This window comes from Pristiophorus japonicus, chromosome 17, assembly GCF_044704955.1.
Source record: "Pristiophorus japonicus isolate sPriJap1 chromosome 17, sPriJap1.hap1, whole genome shotgun sequence".
Lineage (NCBI taxonomy): Eukaryota > Metazoa > Chordata > Chondrichthyes > Pristiophoridae > Pristiophorus > Pristiophorus japonicus.
This window is the reverse complement of record NC_091993.1, coordinates 110,035,005-110,053,257: the sequence shown is the minus strand read 5'-3', so window position 1 is coordinate 110,053,257 and position 18,253 is coordinate 110,035,005. Positions and strand designations below refer to the sequence as shown.

General features: G+C 44.2%; 1 protein-coding gene across 1 annotated transcript in view; it reads left to right on the top strand.

Moving 5' to 3' along the window:
* LOC139228026 (TBC1 domain family member 30-like) overlaps positions 1–18,253 on the top strand; it is a 103,574-nt gene that overhangs the window by 18,561 nt on the left and 66,760 nt on the right. The window contains exons 3-4 of the mRNA XM_070859174.1: positions 2,316–2,381; positions 16,644–16,769. Of these exons, the coding sequence (XP_070715275.1) occupies positions 2,316–2,381; positions 16,644–16,769 (192 nt within the window). The remainder of the gene's footprint in view (positions 1–2,315; positions 2,382–16,643; positions 16,770–18,253) is intronic.

Sequence of the window (18,253 nt, the reverse complement as noted above, 5' to 3'; positions counted from 1 at the left end):
TTGCTCATTGTTCCAGCTCTATATTGCACAAGTTGCAGCATATAATTGCCGTAGTCAACTAGTCTGACTAAATCCCTTCGGTTGCATTTGTGACCTATTGTCTCCTCCTGCATCCACACACTCCTTGTCTGTCAAAATTATAGACTGTTCGAGCTATAGATCGCTCCACTTATGCTGCTGATCCCACCCTTTCGTCAGCCCACCAGATGACCCTGTTAATTAGTCGGGATCTCTTTCTGGCTCGATTTCCCTTTCTTGCTGTCATGTTCAAGCTGAGACTGGCAGAATCATCCCTTGCACCTCGAAGATGCCAATTAAACTTTGCTCTTGTAATTGAGAGCCCAGCAATTAACGTTGGAGCTACCCATAACCTTTTACAGATGAATGCAAATTGCAGTACAAGCAAGTGAAAGTAGCAGCTCAGTGGGACCGCTCTCATAGCTGAGTCAGAAGATCGTGGGATCGAATCCCACATCAGACTTGCAGGCTATTATCTAGGCTTATACTTCAGTGCAGTATTGAATAGGTGCTGCCTTTTGGAATGAGATACTTGGAATAAGCTGAGACCCGGTCTGCCTATTGAGGTGAATTGGCAGCTCACATGACACTATTTGAATTTAGTCCAGGTGAGTTCACCTGGTATAAAAACAGAAAATACTGGAAATCTCGGCAGGTCAAGCAGCAACTGTGGAGAGAAACAGAGTTAACGTTTCGGGTCTGTGATCCTTCTCTTTCCCATGACAGCTGGTGATGATTTCACCATTCACACCCTATCTAGACTCATCTTTTGATCCTTAACTTGTGCCATCACCAATCTCATTTTTGCCCATCATCCCTTTTGTCTCTTAATCTCTTCTGCCTTCCACCCCATTACAGACCTTCCCTTTTGTTCTTCCCTCCCCTCCCCCTTTCACTGCCCCTGCACTTCCTTAAGAATCTGTTACATCTCAAACTTTTCCAGTTATGATGAAGGGTCACAAACCTAAAACATTAACTGTTTCTTTCCACAGATGCTGCCTGACCTGCTGAGATTTCCAGCATTTTCTGTTTTTATGTCAGATTCCAGCATCTGCAGTATTTTGATTTTGTATTAGAGTTCACCTGGTATCCCGACAAGCTTTTATCCCTCAACCAGCACCACCAAAACAAATGAAGTGATTATTTATATAATTGTCGGTTCAGATTGGCTGATACGCTTGCCAACAAAAACATCAGTGATTACACTTCACAAAAACATAAGAAATAGGAGCTGGAGTAGGCCACTTGACCCTTCGAGCCTCCTCCACCATTCAATAAGATCATGGCTGATCCTCTACCTCAACTCCACTTCCCCGCCCAATCTCCAAAAGTAATTAATTACTTCATTGAAACACCCTGAGGATGTAAATGGTGCTATGTAACTGCAATGTATTTCTTTCTGTAAATATTACCCAACAAAAACATACAGTGGTGTTGATACGATTCTTCATTCTCTGCAGAATGTTCAAAATAAAACCATGGCTTTGTTACCTCTAGTCTCGACTATTCCAATGCTGTTCTGGCCAGCCTTCCATCTTCCACCCTACATAAACTTGAGCTCATCAAAAACTCTGATGCTGATATCCTAACTGCACCGAATCCCATTCGCACATCACCCCTGTGCTCGCTGATGTACATTGGCTCATCCTTGTTTTCAAATCCCTCCATGGCCTCGCCCCTCCCTATCTCTGTAACTTTAATGTATTTGCTTCATTGGTTCTTTGCTTAAGAATTCATAGCAACACATTGCTATTAAGAACTAGTTGGTTTATTAACAAAGGTTTAACAATCACACCACATATTACCAGTTCGTCCACTAGGCTCACAACTGCATACCTCATCGTGGGTGACCTAGACTCAACTAACTGGGGTTTTATTGAGTCTTGTGAACAACAACAGGGCTGGGCAAAAAGCACCTCAAAAAGCACAAAACAATCAACAAAAACGAACATTTTTTTGAGCTATTAGGGTATAAATGTGACTGCTGCCTGGTGTTTGGAGCTGAGAGATCTGGAACAGTGGGAATGTTTGGGGGAAAAGTTGGGAGCGATTGAGACAGTGTAATCTGGCTGTTGTGTGATATTGAGAGAGAGTGAGAACAGATAAGATAATAATAACAAAAGCACAGCCCGAAAAACAGGAACCTGCATTTAGCTTAGAATGAAAAGAAAACTCCCAAATATATTTGAGCAGCTAAGATCCAAGCGCACTCAATGATCAAAATGAATCTGTGATTTAACCTTCAAATGGAGACTATTTCCTGGTACTAATTCTGATCGTGTCTCTGTTGATTTCAGTGGTTTGAGACCTGTCGAGCTATCGTATGGTTACCAACAGGGATTCCCAAGCGATGGAGGCAAAGGGTAAGTGATTGATTGAACTTCTCAAAAACATGCACTAGTTCTGCACTACTGCCGCTGCCCCATTGATCTTCCAAAATATTTGCTGCAATTTTTTATGTTTTACTTATTACCGAAGCATGCAGAACCTTGCTGGGGACCGCTGTTTGCAATGGACTCTGTCGTTTTCCTCTAAGAAATATTTGCGGAAGTCATCACAGGGAGGGGAAAAATAGCAAGCCGGCCTCATTAGCGTCACATTTAATTTACTCCCTCTGCTCCCACAGGAACATGACATTACTGATGGTGATGACAATATTCACCTTGTGCGATATCATAGAATCTTACAGCATAGAGAGGGAGGTCATTCAGCCCATCGTGCCTGTGCCGGCTCCTTGAAAGAGCTATCCAATTAGCCCCGCTCCCCTGCCCTTTCCCCGTAACCCATATTTGCTCAGAAGTGGCACGATGCTCTGCCATTTTAGCCTCCCATCAGCGCAAAGCCTACATTGAGTTTAGAATCTAAATGCTAGGCGACAGTAAGTAATAGCTTTATTTGCCACACTGTCTCAGTTTGCTTTGCAATCAAAAAGCATGTCACATCTGCGTAGTGTAGGACTTATCTTAATTAAGGCAGGTTTTAGCCTGCAAGATGTATCTACACTTTACAGTTCAAACTTGTTAGACAAAAAAAAACACATACACACTCAGGATGTTTCTTTTCTCACATTATCTAGGTTTTATCTTTACTTAAAATAATCAAAGGAAATACAAGCAATTTACGATAGATTCAATTGCATAATAATTTCTAATTATTAGTCTGCACCAACCTATCCCTATTAATATACTTCTTAACAGTTAAAATTGCCTTTCCCCTAAGTGATTAAAAGAAACAAAGGTACTCACACCAGACCATGGTTCGCGATTGTAAGACTCCCTGATTCTCTTGCCAACTGACCAGGTTACCAGTTCTCTAGACTGCAGCAACCTGACCTCATGTGTTGCAGCCATTTTATGCTGTTTTTCTGGATGTCTGTCCACCATCTGCACTATAGTCTAGGTTTGAAACAAAGGGCCACTCTCTCATGATGAATAGGTCTTTCATTCTCTCATCTCATGGACAGTCTTTTTCCACCATTCCCAGACAAATGTTTTGCAGCTGTGAGGTGTTAAAACACATGAGAAAACGCACAGCCTTTTGGGTCACTAAAAAATGGTCAAGCCAGATTCAGCCACCTTGGAGCAGTTTGCAAACACAGTTATTAGCAGAAAATGAGATTTTTAAAAATGCTGTAGTCTTACTCTTGAATGACGTTCATGTCACACTGATGGAATTGAAAAGAACTTTGAGCAGAATTATAAAGTAGCAGATTTGAAATCCAAACAAAACCGTCTGAAAGCCAGCCTGATCTACCGTGCCTCACTGAGAGCTCTTCTTGTCACAGCTGACTGATGAAGAAATTAAGCTGTAACTGAAAATATTTGAACTGAATTATTTCCTGTGGAAGTCAAACAGAAATTCATTTCCGCTCCAGTAATAAAGAGCAATGGATTAAGCAAATTATGTCGGTGGATTTGAAACTAATTAAAAAATCACCGCCTCCAACAGTTAAGGCCTGTCTTGAATAGCTAAACAGCGATTATCTCAAATTGTAGCATTATATCCATGCTCCTTTGAGAGGCCCTGAATGTGGAAGGGAAAATTAAGCTGTTTCTCATGGATTATTACTTAACCTGATAAATACTAATTGACTTCACAGGAAAATCTGCATGTTGCTTGCAACCAAAACAGTTGGAAAGCTTTTTTGCTTTGTAAGTGTTGACTATTCTGAAGCAGTATGAGTGCAGAATCTCTGCACTCCTCGAATTCTGGCCTCTTGCACATTCCCAGTTTCCATCGCACCACCAATGGCGGCCGTGCCTTCAGCTGCCTAAGCTCTGGAGTTCCCTCCCTAAGCCTTTCCGCCTCTCTACCTCTCTCTCTTCCTTTAAGACGTTCCTTAAATCCTAGCGCTTTGACCAAGTTTTGGTCACCTGTCCTAATATCTCCATATCATTTTATCTGATAATGTTCCTACGAAGCACCTTGGGACGTTTTACTATGTTAATGGCATTGTATAAATGCAAGTTGTTAGTGTTGTATTTGAGAAATGCAGTCAGCACTTTTTTCTTTACTTGTATTTTTCTCTGAAGTAACTGAAAAATCATAGGTTTCGAGTTATTGCTTGAGGAGCAGGAAATGGTTATCAGTTTCAAACGATATCAAATTCAATGACTGGAGCATTAACTCACTAGTGCTTCTCTCACCCCTCACCTCCAGCATTTTTCTCTCTTCATCACAACCTTTTTTTTCTTCCTCGCTATCTTGTCAAGACTATTACTTGCTATCAAAGCGAGTAGTTGAGGTGAATAGCAAAGATGCATTCAAGGGGAGGCTAGATAAGCACATGAGGGAGCAAAGAATTCAAAGATGTGTTGCTGAGTTGAGATGAAGAGGGGTGGGAGGAGGCTGGTGTGGAGTATAAACACTGGCAGAGACCAGTTGGGCCAAATGGTAAATACTTTGTAACATAGTAATTTGTATTACAGTCAGTGCCGCTCTGTATTTTTCTGCCTTGTTCTTCCTTAATTCAAATTTTGACATCCTACACAGCAGCGTTCACTTTACTCCGCACAGCCGCGCAGCGCTCCCGGGAACTCACACTGCCGGCTTTTCCATACCACAACTGCACACGCGAGGTATTTGGAACGGGCCACGCAACGCCAAAAAAAAGGGAACATTGCTAAACTTCTCCCCTGCATTCGCACTGTTTAAATCAAGACTAAATTCCTACTCCAATTCACTTCTTGCAAGTCATACAAAACTGTAGCTCGTTTTCTCTTTCAAGCTCCTCATCCTCTTGCAATCTACTGGGTTTCAAACCCCAAGCTTCACATCGTTTAACCACCACTTTTGTTGATTTATCTCACTTTCTCTTCTATTCATCGAAATTTATAGCACGGAAGGAGGCCATTTCGGCCAATCGTCTCCGTGCCGGCCGACAAAGAGCTATCCAGCCTAATCCAAATTTCCAACACTAGGTCCGTAGCCCTGTAGGTTACAGCACTTCATGTGCACATCCAAGTACTTTTTAAATGTGGTGAGGGTTTCTGCCTTTACCACCCTTAAAGGCAGTGAGTTCCAGATCCCCAGAAGACATTTTCCCTCAAATCCCCTCCGAACCCTCTACTAATTACTTTAAATCTATGGTCCCCTGGTTGCTGACCCCTCTGCTAAGGGAAATCGGTCCTTCCTATCCACTCTATCTAGGCCCCTCATACACCTCAATAATGTCTCCCCTCAGCCTCCTCTGTTCCAAAGAAAACAAACCCAGCCTATTAAGAGGGTTGGTGGGCTGGAGGAGGTTACAGAGTTAGGGAGGGGCGAGGTCTTGGAGGGATTTGAACAAGAGAATGAGTATTTTAAAGGATGATGCCACTAGCCATCTCCCCCAGCACAGAATGTAACTCACTGCTAACAGGAAGGATCTGGTGACGTCCTGTACAATGAGCTTCAGTATGGGTTGCTCTTTATTTAGGTTTCTATAGGAGTTTCAGATTGTCTTTTTGTCTGGAATGCAGAAGGCAGATGGGAATATTACCTTACATACATGTTGCATGTGTCACACATTATTGTTTGCTTGCGCATGCTTACACTCGCATGGACACCCGATCTCATTCTTAAATGGCGGTAGTTCTTACCCATACTCCTCAGAGTTGTTGAAACTGCTCTATAGGTTATATAGTACCGATTCATCTGTTTAGATTTGCACAGATACTTTGTAAGCTACATGTTTGTCTGTTTTGATAACCTCTGGACATATCTGTATTGCTGGGTGTGTATTATAGACCCCCAAACAGTGGGAGGGAGATAGAGGAGCAAATATGTAGGCAAATTGCTGTGAAGTCTGATATGTCCTTATTATACAGTACAAATGCATACGAGGCCCATACTTGAGAGAAGGTCACTCTGTGACCAGTAACCTTTATTCCAGCACTGAAGTGATGAAGGTGGGTGGAGCTTCCCCTTTTATACCTGAAAGTCCAGGTTAGGAGTGTCTCCCACAAGTTCACCACCTAGTGGTCAGTGTTCTCACGGTGTACAACTTAAGTCAGTTTATACATGGATTACAATGACAGTTGAATACATGACAAAGTCCAAAAACCATAGGGTAGTAATAGTGGGGGATTTTAACTTTCCAAAGATTGATTGGGTCATATATAGTGTGAAGGGTATAGAGGGTGCGTAATTCTTGAAATGCATTCAAGAGAACTTTTTTAGTCAGTATGTAGCTAGCCCAACACGAGAGGGGGCGGTCTTGGATTTAGTTTTGGGGAATGAAGCTGGGGAGGTTGAAGGGGTATTAGTGGAAGAGCATTTGGGTGCCAGCGACCATAATTCTGTCAGATTCAAGTTGGTTATGGATAAGGAAAAGGGTAGGCTTGGAATAAAAGTCCCGAATTGAGGAAAAGCTAATTTTGCTAAGTTAAGGAGTGATTTGGACATAGTGGACTGGAAACAGCTACTTGTGAGTAAATCAGTGTCGGAACAGTGGGAGGCATTCAAGGAGGAGATCCGGAAGGCTCAGGCCAAACATGTGCCCTTAAAGAAAAAGGGTGGGAATAATAATTCTAGAGCCCCCTGGATGTCTACGGACTTACAGGGGAGGATAAAGAAAAAAAGGGAAGCTTATGTCATATACCAATGGCTAAATACTATAGAATTTTTAGAGGAATATAGAAAGTTAAGAGACAAAATTAAAAAGGATATTAGGAATGCTAAGAGAGAGCACGAGAAATTCTTGGATAGTAAAATTAAGGAAAACCCTAAGATGTTCTATAAATATATTAAGAGTAAGAGGGTAACTAAAGAAAGGGTAGGGCCTATTAGAGACCATGAGGGTAATCTTTATGTAGAAGCGGAAGATGTTGGTAAGGTACTTAACGAATACTTTGCATCTGTTTTCATAAAGGAAAGGGGCAATGCAGATACTGCAATCAAGGAGGAGTGTGATATTCTGGATAAAATAAATATAGTGAGAGAGGAAGTATTAAGGGGTTTAGCAGCTTTGAAAGTAGGTAAGTACCCAGGCACGGATGAAATGCATCCCATGCTGTTGAGCGAAGTAAAAGAGGAAATAGCAGAGGCCTTGACCGTCATTTTCCAGTCCTCTTTGGATCTGGGCATGGTGCCAGAGGATTGGAGGACAGCTAATGTAGTACCCTTGTTTAAGAAGGGAGAAAGGGATAGGCTGAGTAATTACAGGCCTGCCAGCCTAACCTCAGTGGTGGGAAAATTATTGGAAAAAATCCTGAAAGACAGGATAAATCTACATTTGGAAAGGCAAGGATTAATTAGGGACAGTCAGCACGGATTTGTTAAGGGAAGATTGTGTTCGACTAACCTGATTGAATTTTTTGAGGAGGTGTCGATGAGGGTAGTGCATATGATGTAGTGTAAATGGACTTTAGCGAAGCTTTTGATAAGGTCCCACATGGTAGACTGGTCATCAAGGTTAAAGCCCATGGGATCCAGGGCAAAGTGGCAAGTTGGATCCAAAATTGGCTTAGAGGTAGGAAGCAAAGGGTAATGATTGATGGATGTTTTGTGACTGGAAAGATGATTCCAGTGGGGTTCCACAGGGCTCAGTACTGGGTCCCTTGCTTTTTGTGGTATATATCAATGATTTAGATTTGAATATAGAGAGTATAGAAACATAGAAACATAGAAAATCGGTGCAGGAGTAGGCCATTCGGCCCTTCGAGCCTGCACCACCATTCAATATGATCATGGCTGATCATGCAACTTTAGTACTCCATTCCTGATTTCTCTCCATACCCCTTGATCCCTTTAGCCAAAAGGGCCACATCTAACTCCCTTTTGAATATATCTAACGAACTGGCCTCAACAACTTTCTGTGGTAGAGGATGTCACAGGTTCACATTCTCTGAGTGAAGAAATTTCTCCTCATCTCGGTCCTAAATGGCTTACCCCTTACCCTTAGACTGTAACCCCTGGTTCTGGACTTCCCCAACATTGGGAACATTCTTCCTGCATCTAACCTGTCCAATCCTGTCAGAATTTTATATGTTTCTATGAGATCCCCTCTCATTCTTCTAAATTCCAGTGAATATAAGCCTAGTCGATCCAGTCTTTCTTCATATGTCAGTCCTGCCATCCCAGGGATCAGTCTGGTGAACCTTCGCTGCACTCCCTCAATAGCAAGAATGTCCTTCCTCAGATTAGGAGATCAAAACTGAACATAATATTCAAGATGTGGCCTCACCAAGGCCCTGTACAACTGCAGTAAGACCTCCCTGCCCCTGTACTCAAATCCTCTCGCTATGAAGGCCAACATGCCATTTGCCTTCTTCACCACCCGCTGTACCTGCATACCAACTTTCAATGACTGATGTACCATGACATCCAGGTCTCGTTGCACCTCCCCATTTCCTAATCTGTCAGCATTCAGATAATATTCTGCCTTCCTGTTTTTGCCACCAAAGTGGATAACCTCACATTTATCTACATTATACTGCATCTGCCATGCATTTGCCCATTCACCTAACCTGTCTAAATCACTCTGCAGCCTCTTAGCATCCTCCTCACAGCTCACACTGCCACCCAGCTTAGTGTCATCTGCAAACTTGGAGATATTACATTCAATTCCTTCGACTAAATCATTAATGTATATTGTAAATAGCTGGGGTCCCAGCACTGAACTTTGCGGTACCCCATTAGTCACTGCCTGCCATCCTGAAAAGGACCAGTTTATTCCTACTCTTTGCCACCTGTCTGCCAACCCATGATTAAGAAGTTTGCAGATGACACTAAAATTGGCTGTGTGGTTGATAATGAAGAGGAAAGTCATGGGCTGCAGGAGGATATCAATCTACTGGTCAGGTGGGCAGAGCAGTGACAAATGGAATTTAATTCAGAGAAGTGTGAGGTGATGCACTTTGGGAGGACTAATAAGGAAAGGGTATACACATTAAGCGGTAGGCCACTTAATAGTGTAGATGAATAAAGGGACCTTGGAGTGCTTGTCCACAGATCCCTGAAAGTAGCAGGTCAGGTGGATAAAGTGGTTAAGAAGGTATACGGAATGCTTGCCTTTATTGGCCGAGGCATAGAATATATGAGAGCAGGGAGGTTATGCTTAAATTGTATAATACTTTGGTTGGGCTACATCTGGAGTACTGCGTGCAGTTCTGATCGCCTTATTATAGGAAGGACGTGATTGCACTAGAGACGGTGCAGAGGAGATTTACTAGGATGCTGCCTGGATGGAGAATTTTAGTTCTGAGGACAGATTGGATAGGCTAGGTTTGTTCTCATTGGAACAGAGGAAGTTGAGAGGAGGCCTCATTGATGTGTACAAAATATTGTGGGGTCTGGACATAGTGGATAGTAAGGGCCTAGTTCCATTGATGGAGGGGTCTGTTATGAGGGGGCATAGTTTTAAGGTGGTTGGTGGAAGGTTTAGAGGGGATTTGGGGGGGGGGGGCTTCTTTATGCAGAGGGTTGTGGGGATCTGGAACTCGCTGCCTGGAAAAATGGTGGATGCAGAAACCCTCACCACTTTTAAGAGATGATTGGATGGGCACTTAAAGTGCCGTAACCTGCAGGTTTACGGACCTAGATCTGGTAAATGGGATTAGACTGGATGACATTTTTTTGGACGGCACAGATATAATGTAAGTACTGTAGGGAATTGAATAAGGCCAGGGTGATCTCCTGGACTGGTTTTGATCGCCTGGATGGGTCGGAGAGGAATTTTCGCAGCTTTTTTCTCCCTAAATTGGCCTGGGTTTTTATCTGATTTTTGCCTCTCCCAGGAGATCACATGGCTTCGGTTGGGGTAGAGTGTAGAATGTTTCAGTATAAGGGGTGTCGCAGTTGTGTGAGGTGGACTGGTTGGGCTGGGTGCTCTTTGCCTTTCCGTCATTGTTCATAGGTTTATATGTAATCTTTAGGGCTGCTGACCAGGGGCCGTGCGGCTCTTTGTCGGCCGGCGCGGACAAAATGGGCCGAAATGGCCTCCTTCTGCGCTGTAAATTTCTATGTTTCTATGTTTCTATGTTTCTATCTAACTCCTGATCTCAGACCAGTGAAAAGGCTAGTCTTTACATTGATGCAGAAAGATCGCAATTACCTGAATTGGTTAAAGGCAAAATGTAGTGCAATAATGCACCCAAAGGTAGTACTTGATTATTTATGAATAAAATAGTTCTTATGCTTTATAAATGAAGGAATGAAAACTGATACTGAACTGATGAAGATGAATATTACTGGAAAAGATGAGACAGTTTAATTGCCGCTGGGAACTGCTGTCTAGCAACATCTTAACATTTAGACAGGTTAGCTTAGAAACCTTATATTAATAATCACAGCAAAAGAAGATTTCTTCTGGAATTGTAATGAAATACTCGAAATGCTTCTCACGGCATGTTTGTAGACACAATATAAATTTAATTCACACACTGTTAACGTGACCAAGAAATATTGTATATTTAAAAAAATTAAGTCTGTTTCCTCATTGACCTTTTGCGTTGATTAAATCAAAGCAGTGGGAAAAGATAAAACTGTTGCTTATTAAAACCTGCTCCCTTAGAATTTTCCAATAACCAGTAAGAATTGTGCCTTGATGGTAACCTTGCATTAAGTATGTCACACGCATATTCCTACTGTGTGGGCACCTTTGTCCATGGAGTGTGCTAACTGTTGGGGGACGAAATTGCCGCTCCCGATAGGGCCTCTGACCGCTGGGAAGCGGTGGCCACAGGGCAGCGCGGAATGGGCGGCGAGTCTCCGTGGAGGGCCCACCATTTTAAAAAACTTGCCCAACCTCAGGAACGGTCGGTGTACGGGACCGCTCCAACCGTTTTCCCGCCGCGGCATGCACCCACCGACTCCTTTCCGACCCCCCTCGCGAAATTGTCCTCGTGAGATTGTCCCTTACTCGAAATTGCCCCTCGGGGGAGACCCTGCTGCTGGCCGGTGCCCCCGACAGCTTTTGTTGTTGGTGCACTCTCTTTGTGTGAAATGGTGGCACGGCTGCCCTTAAAGGGGAGGGCGCACTGCCGCGGCCGCCATTATTTTTTTTTTGTCGGCCGACTGCCAGGTCAGCCCGACAATTAAGCCCCCGAGTTCGACCGGACCGCCAACGGGCAGCCTGGCATTCCCTCTTGGGTGCCAGACCGCTGGCTGGCCGAAACCCTCCCTGGTGGCCCAGTGGACCGAACTAAAATATCTGCAGAGTTCGCAGCGGCCCTCCCCTTTAACTGAAGGGGAGAGATGTTGTGATGCGGCATGTCGGCGCTGATGACTGATCAGGGAGACAGACCCGCAGCGAGGTCACTTCTGCCCTGCACTCGACCGGAACACTGCACCACACAGAAAAAAACCCCCAAAGTGCTGAATTTCTCCGGTATCTCTGCCACATGAACTGGGGTGGAGAAAAACGTTAACAAAACAGTAGCTGCACCCCGTTTCAGGCAGAGGGCAATTTCTATCCCTTGGTATCCACACCAACAGCCACTGCCAGCCCACAAGTAGACATGACTGAATGAAACTAGCTCATAAATTCACAATTGTTTATATGAGGTAACATAGACTGTGGAGTGATTTCAAGGTCGTTATCTCAACTCAAGGTTCAGCTGAAGGATAAATTGCTTAGCTTCGCTCTTGAAGTTTGAGACCATCTGAACCTGTCGATTAGTTGATGGCCTTATACCATCTCGCTTGTATCTGTTGTTCTCTGCATATTGGTTGCTTGGTAGCTAAAGAGCTGGTACAATCACTCAAAGCCAAATGGTGCTGAGTTTGAGAGAAAGAGCTACATGTCATTTGAGCTAACTTTACCTCAGGTGAGCGCTCCTCCCCCAATAGCTTCTTCTTTCAGCATGGAGAACCATCGCTTGTCGCTCGTAAAATTCCACATCTCAGCATTGTTTTTTCCCCAAAGGAACGGTAGCATAGTGGTTATGTTACTGGACCAGTAATCCAGATGCCTGCACTAATAATTTGGAGATACGAGTTTTCAAATCCCACTACAACAGCTGCGGAATCTAAATGCAGTTAATTAAATAAATCTGCAATATAAAAGCTAGTGTCAGTAACGGTGACCATGAAAACCACTGGATTTTGTAAAAACCCATCTGGTTCACTGATATCCTTTTGGGAAAGAAACCTGCCACCCTGAGTTGGGTAAAGTGGACTGGGAAAATAGATTAAAGTGTAGGACGGTTGATGAACAGTGGTGTACATTTAAGGAGATATTTCACAACTCTCAAGAAAAATATATTCCAGTGAGGAGGAAAGGACGTAAGAGAAAAGATAGCCATTCGTGGCTAACTAAAGAAATAAAGGACAGTATCCAATTAAAAACCAGGGCATACAATATGGGAGGACAGAAGATTGGGAAGCATTTAAAAGCCAACAAAGAATGACTAAAAAAGTGATTAAGAAAGGGAAGATAGACTATGAAAGTAAAATAGCACAAAATATAAAAACAAATAGCAAGAGTTTCTATAGGTATATAAGAAGGAAAAGAGTGGCTCGAGTAAATTTGGTCCCTTAGAGGACGAGACCGGGGAATTAGTAATGGGGTACATGAAGATGGCAGAAACTCTGAACAAATATTTTGTATCCGTCTTTACGGTAGAGGACACTAACAACATTCCAACAGTGGATAGTCAAGGGGCTATAGGGGGGGAGGAACTTAACATAATCACAATCACTAAGGAGGTGGAACTAAGTAAGATAATGGGACTAAAGGCAGATAAATCCCCTGGACCTGATGGCTTGCATCCTAGGGTCTTGAGAAGTAGCGGCAGGGATAGTGGTTATAATTTACCAAAATTCCCTGGATTCTGGGGACGTCCCTGCACATTGGAAAACTGCAAATGTAACGCCCCTATTTAAAAAAGGAGGCAGACAAAAAGCAGGTAACTATAGACCAGTTAGCCTAACATCTGTGGTTGGGAAGATGTTGGAGTCCATTATTAAAGAAGCAGTAGCAGGACATTTGGAAAAGCAAAATTCGGTCAGGCAGAGTCAGCATGGATTTATGAAGAGGAAGTCATGTTTGACAAATTAGCTAGAATTCTTTGAGGATGTAATGAACAGGGTGGATAAAGGGGAACCAGTGGATGTGATATATTTGGACTTCCAGAAGGCATTTGACAAGGTGCCACATAAAAGGTTACTGCACAAGATGAAAGTTCACGGGGTTGGGGGTAATATATTAGCATGGATAGAGGATTGCCTAATGATCAGAAAACAGAGAGAATGGTTCATTCTCGGGTTGGCAATCAGTAACCAGTGGGGTGCTGCAGGGATCAGTGCTGGGACCCCAACTATTAACAATCTATATTAACGACTTGGAGGAAGGGACCGAAGGTAACATAGCCAAGTTTGATGATGATACAAAGGTGGGAGGAAAAGCAATGTGTGAGGAGAACACACAAAATCTGCAAAACGACATAGACAGGCTAAGTGAGTGGGCAAAAATTTGGCAGATGGAGTATAATGTTGGAAATTTTGAGGTCATGCACTTTGGCAGAAAAAAAACAAAGAGCAAGTTATTATTTAAATGGCGAAAGATTGCAAAGTGCTGCAGCACAGAGGGACCTGGGGGTACTTATGCATGAAACACAAAAGGTTAGTATGCAGGAATAGCAAGTGATCAGGAAGGCCAATGGAATCTTGGCCTTTATTGCAAAGGGGATGGAGTATAAAAGCAGGGTAGTCTTGCTACAGTTGTACAAGGTATTGGTGAGGCCACACCTGGAATACTGCATGCAGTTTTGGTTTCCATATTTACGAAAGAATATACTTGTTTTGGAGGCAGTTCAGAGAAGGTTCATTTGGTTGATTCCGGGGATGAGGGGGTTGACTTATGAGAAAAGGTTGAGTAGGTTTGGCCTCTACTCATTGGAATTCAGAAGAATGAGAGGTGATCTTATCGAAACGCACAAGATTATGAGGGGGCTTGACAAGGTGGATGCAGAGAGGATATTTCCACTGATGGGGGAGACTCGAACTAGAGGGCATGATCTTAGAATAAGGAGCCGTCCATTTCAAACTGGGATGAGAAGTTTCTTCTCTCAGAGGGTTGTAAATTTGTGGAATTCGCTGCCTCAGAGAGCTGTGGAAGCTGGGACATTGAATAAATTTAAGACAGAAATAGACAATTTCTTAAACGATAAGGGTGCAAGGGCTTGTGGGGAGCAGGCGAGGAAGTGGAGCTGAGTCCATGATCAGATCAGCCATGATCTTATTAAATGGCGGAGCAGGCTCGAGGGGCCATATGGCCTACTCCTGCTCCTATTTCTTATGTTCTATATGTGACTCCAGACCCGCAGCAAAGTGGTTGACTCTTAACTACCCTATGAAATAGCCTAGCAAGCCACTCAGTTATACCAAATCTCTACGACAATGACACTGTGGGCTCAATTTTCCCCAATGCTTTTTTTTTTGGCGTACTTGAAGAGCTATGCCCGTTTTCTGGGGGGCCCAAGTATGCCAAAAAAAAATGTTCCAAGTTCCCCTGTTTGATTTCTTCATTTTGGCGCAGCCTAGCCTGTCCTTTAGTTTTTGGGTGGGGGCTTGATCTGCGCCAAAAAGATTGGGTTGCCACGGTAACCAGGGACTCAATGCGGGCTGAGGCTGGACAGTGAAACATACAGCCAGCTCGCAACCTGCACAAGCACATTAAAATACATTGCAGCAACTTCACAAGCATAAATACATTGCAGCAACTTACCTCCATTAAATTATTAAAGTTCCGCCCCCCTCCCCTCCCCATCCCCCGATGCCGGTGCCAATCCCCGCTCCTATCCCAGGCCGAAGAGCCTCCCGGTCCCGCTCCCTTCACCTAGCTCAGGCCGCATGGCCTCCTGATCTGCTTCCCCGCACATTTCCCAGGCCGACTGTGGAATTTTCTACCACAGAAAGTTGTTGAGGCCAGTTCATTAGATATATTCAAAAGGGAGTTAGATGTGGCCCTCACGGCTAAAGGGATCAAGGGGTATGGAGAGAAAGCAGGAATGGGGTACTGAAGTTGCATGATCAGCCATGATCATATTGATTGGCGGTGCAGGCTCGAAGGGCCGAATGGCCTACTTCTGCACCTATTTTCTATGTTTCTATGAATGGCCGCCTCCCCCCCCCGGTCCCCGCACTGAACTATACCCGAAAGGCTTCCCCCCCCGCTATCTCTCTTACCTCTCCTGCTGCTGCTGTCTGGGCATCTGCTGCACTTACCTGCGCTGATTTCCTTAACTCACCAGAAGGTTTTTCTACAGAGGCCACATACTCTGGCCTAAGAAGAACTGGAGTAACTCTCAGCTGGCCAAACTTGCCGAACTGGCCAGAATTGGCGCGGGTGGCAGGTTACGCCCCATTTGGCTGAAAAAAAACTTACCTAAAAAAAATCATAACTGAGCTGATGCAAATTGAACGGGCAAACTTGTGTTTTTTAACTTTAGGCTAAAAAAAGTGGTGTGTGCCAAAAAAAACAGCGCAAATCACTGGGGAAAATTGAGCCCTGTGGCAGTACCTTCACCACACGGACTGCAGCAGTTCAAGATGACTCACCACCTTCTCAAGGGCAATTGGGGATGGGCAATAAATGCTGGCCTTGCCTGTGATGCCCACACCCCGTGAATGAATTTTTTTTAAAGAGGAAGGATTGGAAGGAAAATCTGTGTTTCTCGGGGATTCTTTTGGAATCAAGGGATATGGGGATCGGGCGGGAAAGTGGAGTTAAGGTCGAAGAACAGCCATGATCTTATTGAATGGCGGAGCAGACTCGAAGAGCCCTATGGCCTACTCCTGCTCCTATTTCTTAAGTTCTTATGTTGCTCTTAATGCATCTCCTGGGCTCCAGTTAGAGAATGGCACTGCAGGAGGCCCGGGAGCAGGTTGCCTGCCTCCTCACTCAAAACATTAGAGAGAAAATAAATCAGTCAACTATGGGCAAACATCAGACTATTTGAAAAAGTACAGGTGAACTTTTTAACAATTGTACTCATTTGCTGCCTGTGAATGTACAATTTAAAAGCCTCAAACACAGTTCCAGTGTGGCTCCTGTCTGAAGATGTGCCTCGGATATTCGCTTATTTGAAAACAAAATCTTCAGCAAACTTTTTTTGATTAGCATTAAGTAACTGAAGTATTGTATTAGTGTCAGTGATGTTATCAGCTTGTTAAAATCCTGTTCATTGAATCCCCTGATGTAGGTCTGGGTAACATTGGCAGACCATTACCTTCAAAGCATCTCCATTGACTGGGAAAAGACCAAGCACATTTTTCTTAACGAGCAAAGAAACTTAGACGAGGATGCATTGGGAATCCAGATAGACAAGGTAAGGAATCAGTAATTGGACTTTGCCAAAATCCCTTGTCACAAATCTGGAGTTAATTGGAATTAAATTTGAATTAACTTGAGACCTGAAATTAAAGACCGGGCCAATTTAACCTCTATTGTAATGTTACATTGTCACAAGTGCCATGTATGTAACCTTCATGTAACAATGCAATACTGTATATACTTGAGAAATGCACACCTTGACCACAGGGGGCGAACTTGTGGGAGACACTCCTTACCTGGTCTTCCAGGTATATAAAGGGAGGTCCCACGCAAGGTCATCACTTGGTCCTGTGAATAAAGGTGCAGGTCACAGAGTGACCTTGTCCATAGAATGTGCCTCGTGTGGATTTGTGGTATTGTGTAAGGACATTACAGTGGCGACGAGAAACGGGAATCAACGACCCACGAGAATGGCCACTGGTAGCACAGAGGAATGGTACTGTGTTGATGAGAACTGGGACGATTTCATTGAGAGGCTTCAGCAGAGCTTTGTCACGAAGGACTGGCTGGGAGATGCAGCGGCCGGCAAGCGAAGGGTTCATCAGCTGACCAGCTGTGGATCTAAGACTTACGCACTCGTGAAAGACCTGCTAGCACCAGAGAAGCCGGCGGACAAAACCTTTGAAGAGCTCAGCAAACGAATCGGTGAGCACCTCAAACCGGCGAGCAGCGTACACATGGCCCGACACAGATTTTATACCCACTGACGTCGGGAAGGACAGAGCATACTGGACTTCGTTGCGGACCTCCGGCGCTTGGCCAGCCTCTAAGTTCACAGACGCCTGCAGGGGGGAGATGCTAAGGGATTTCTTTATTGAGGGCATCGGTCATGCCGGGATTTTCAGAAAGTTAATCGAGACCAAGGATTTGACCTTGGAAGCGGCGGCGTTGCTGGCTCAGACTTTTATGGCGGGGGAGGAGGAAACCAATATAATATACGCACGCAACTCTGACTCCAACGTGGCAATGGATCAGGGGGTCAATATCATAAACATGACTCAGAGCCCAGCAGGCAGGCAAGGGCAGTTCGACACACCCCAGGCAGCAATAGCCTCAGAACAGGTTTTCAACACAGACAATGGCAGGCTGAACGGACATTTGCGCCCCCACAGTGGACAATGCGGCCTGGGATGGGGCCATTGACACCCACTAACAGGGTGCTCAAGAGCAGTCAAAGGGACAATCAGTGAGGAATGTCTGGTAACAGCTCTATTGTTTACAACAATGGGAATCTCAGTTCATGCTGGAGGTGTGGGGGCAGACATGCTGCCAGGACTTGCAGGTTTCAACAGTTCGTCTGCAGAAATTGTAACCTCACTGGCCATTTAGCCAGAATGTGCAGAAAGCCTGCGACCAGGCTAATTTACGAGGCGGATGGACCAGAAGAGGAGTCTACGAGGCAGGATGACGCGCGGGGCAAATCAATGGATGCTGAAGTTCAGCGGGTTCATGTAGCAAACATTCACAGCTCATATACCA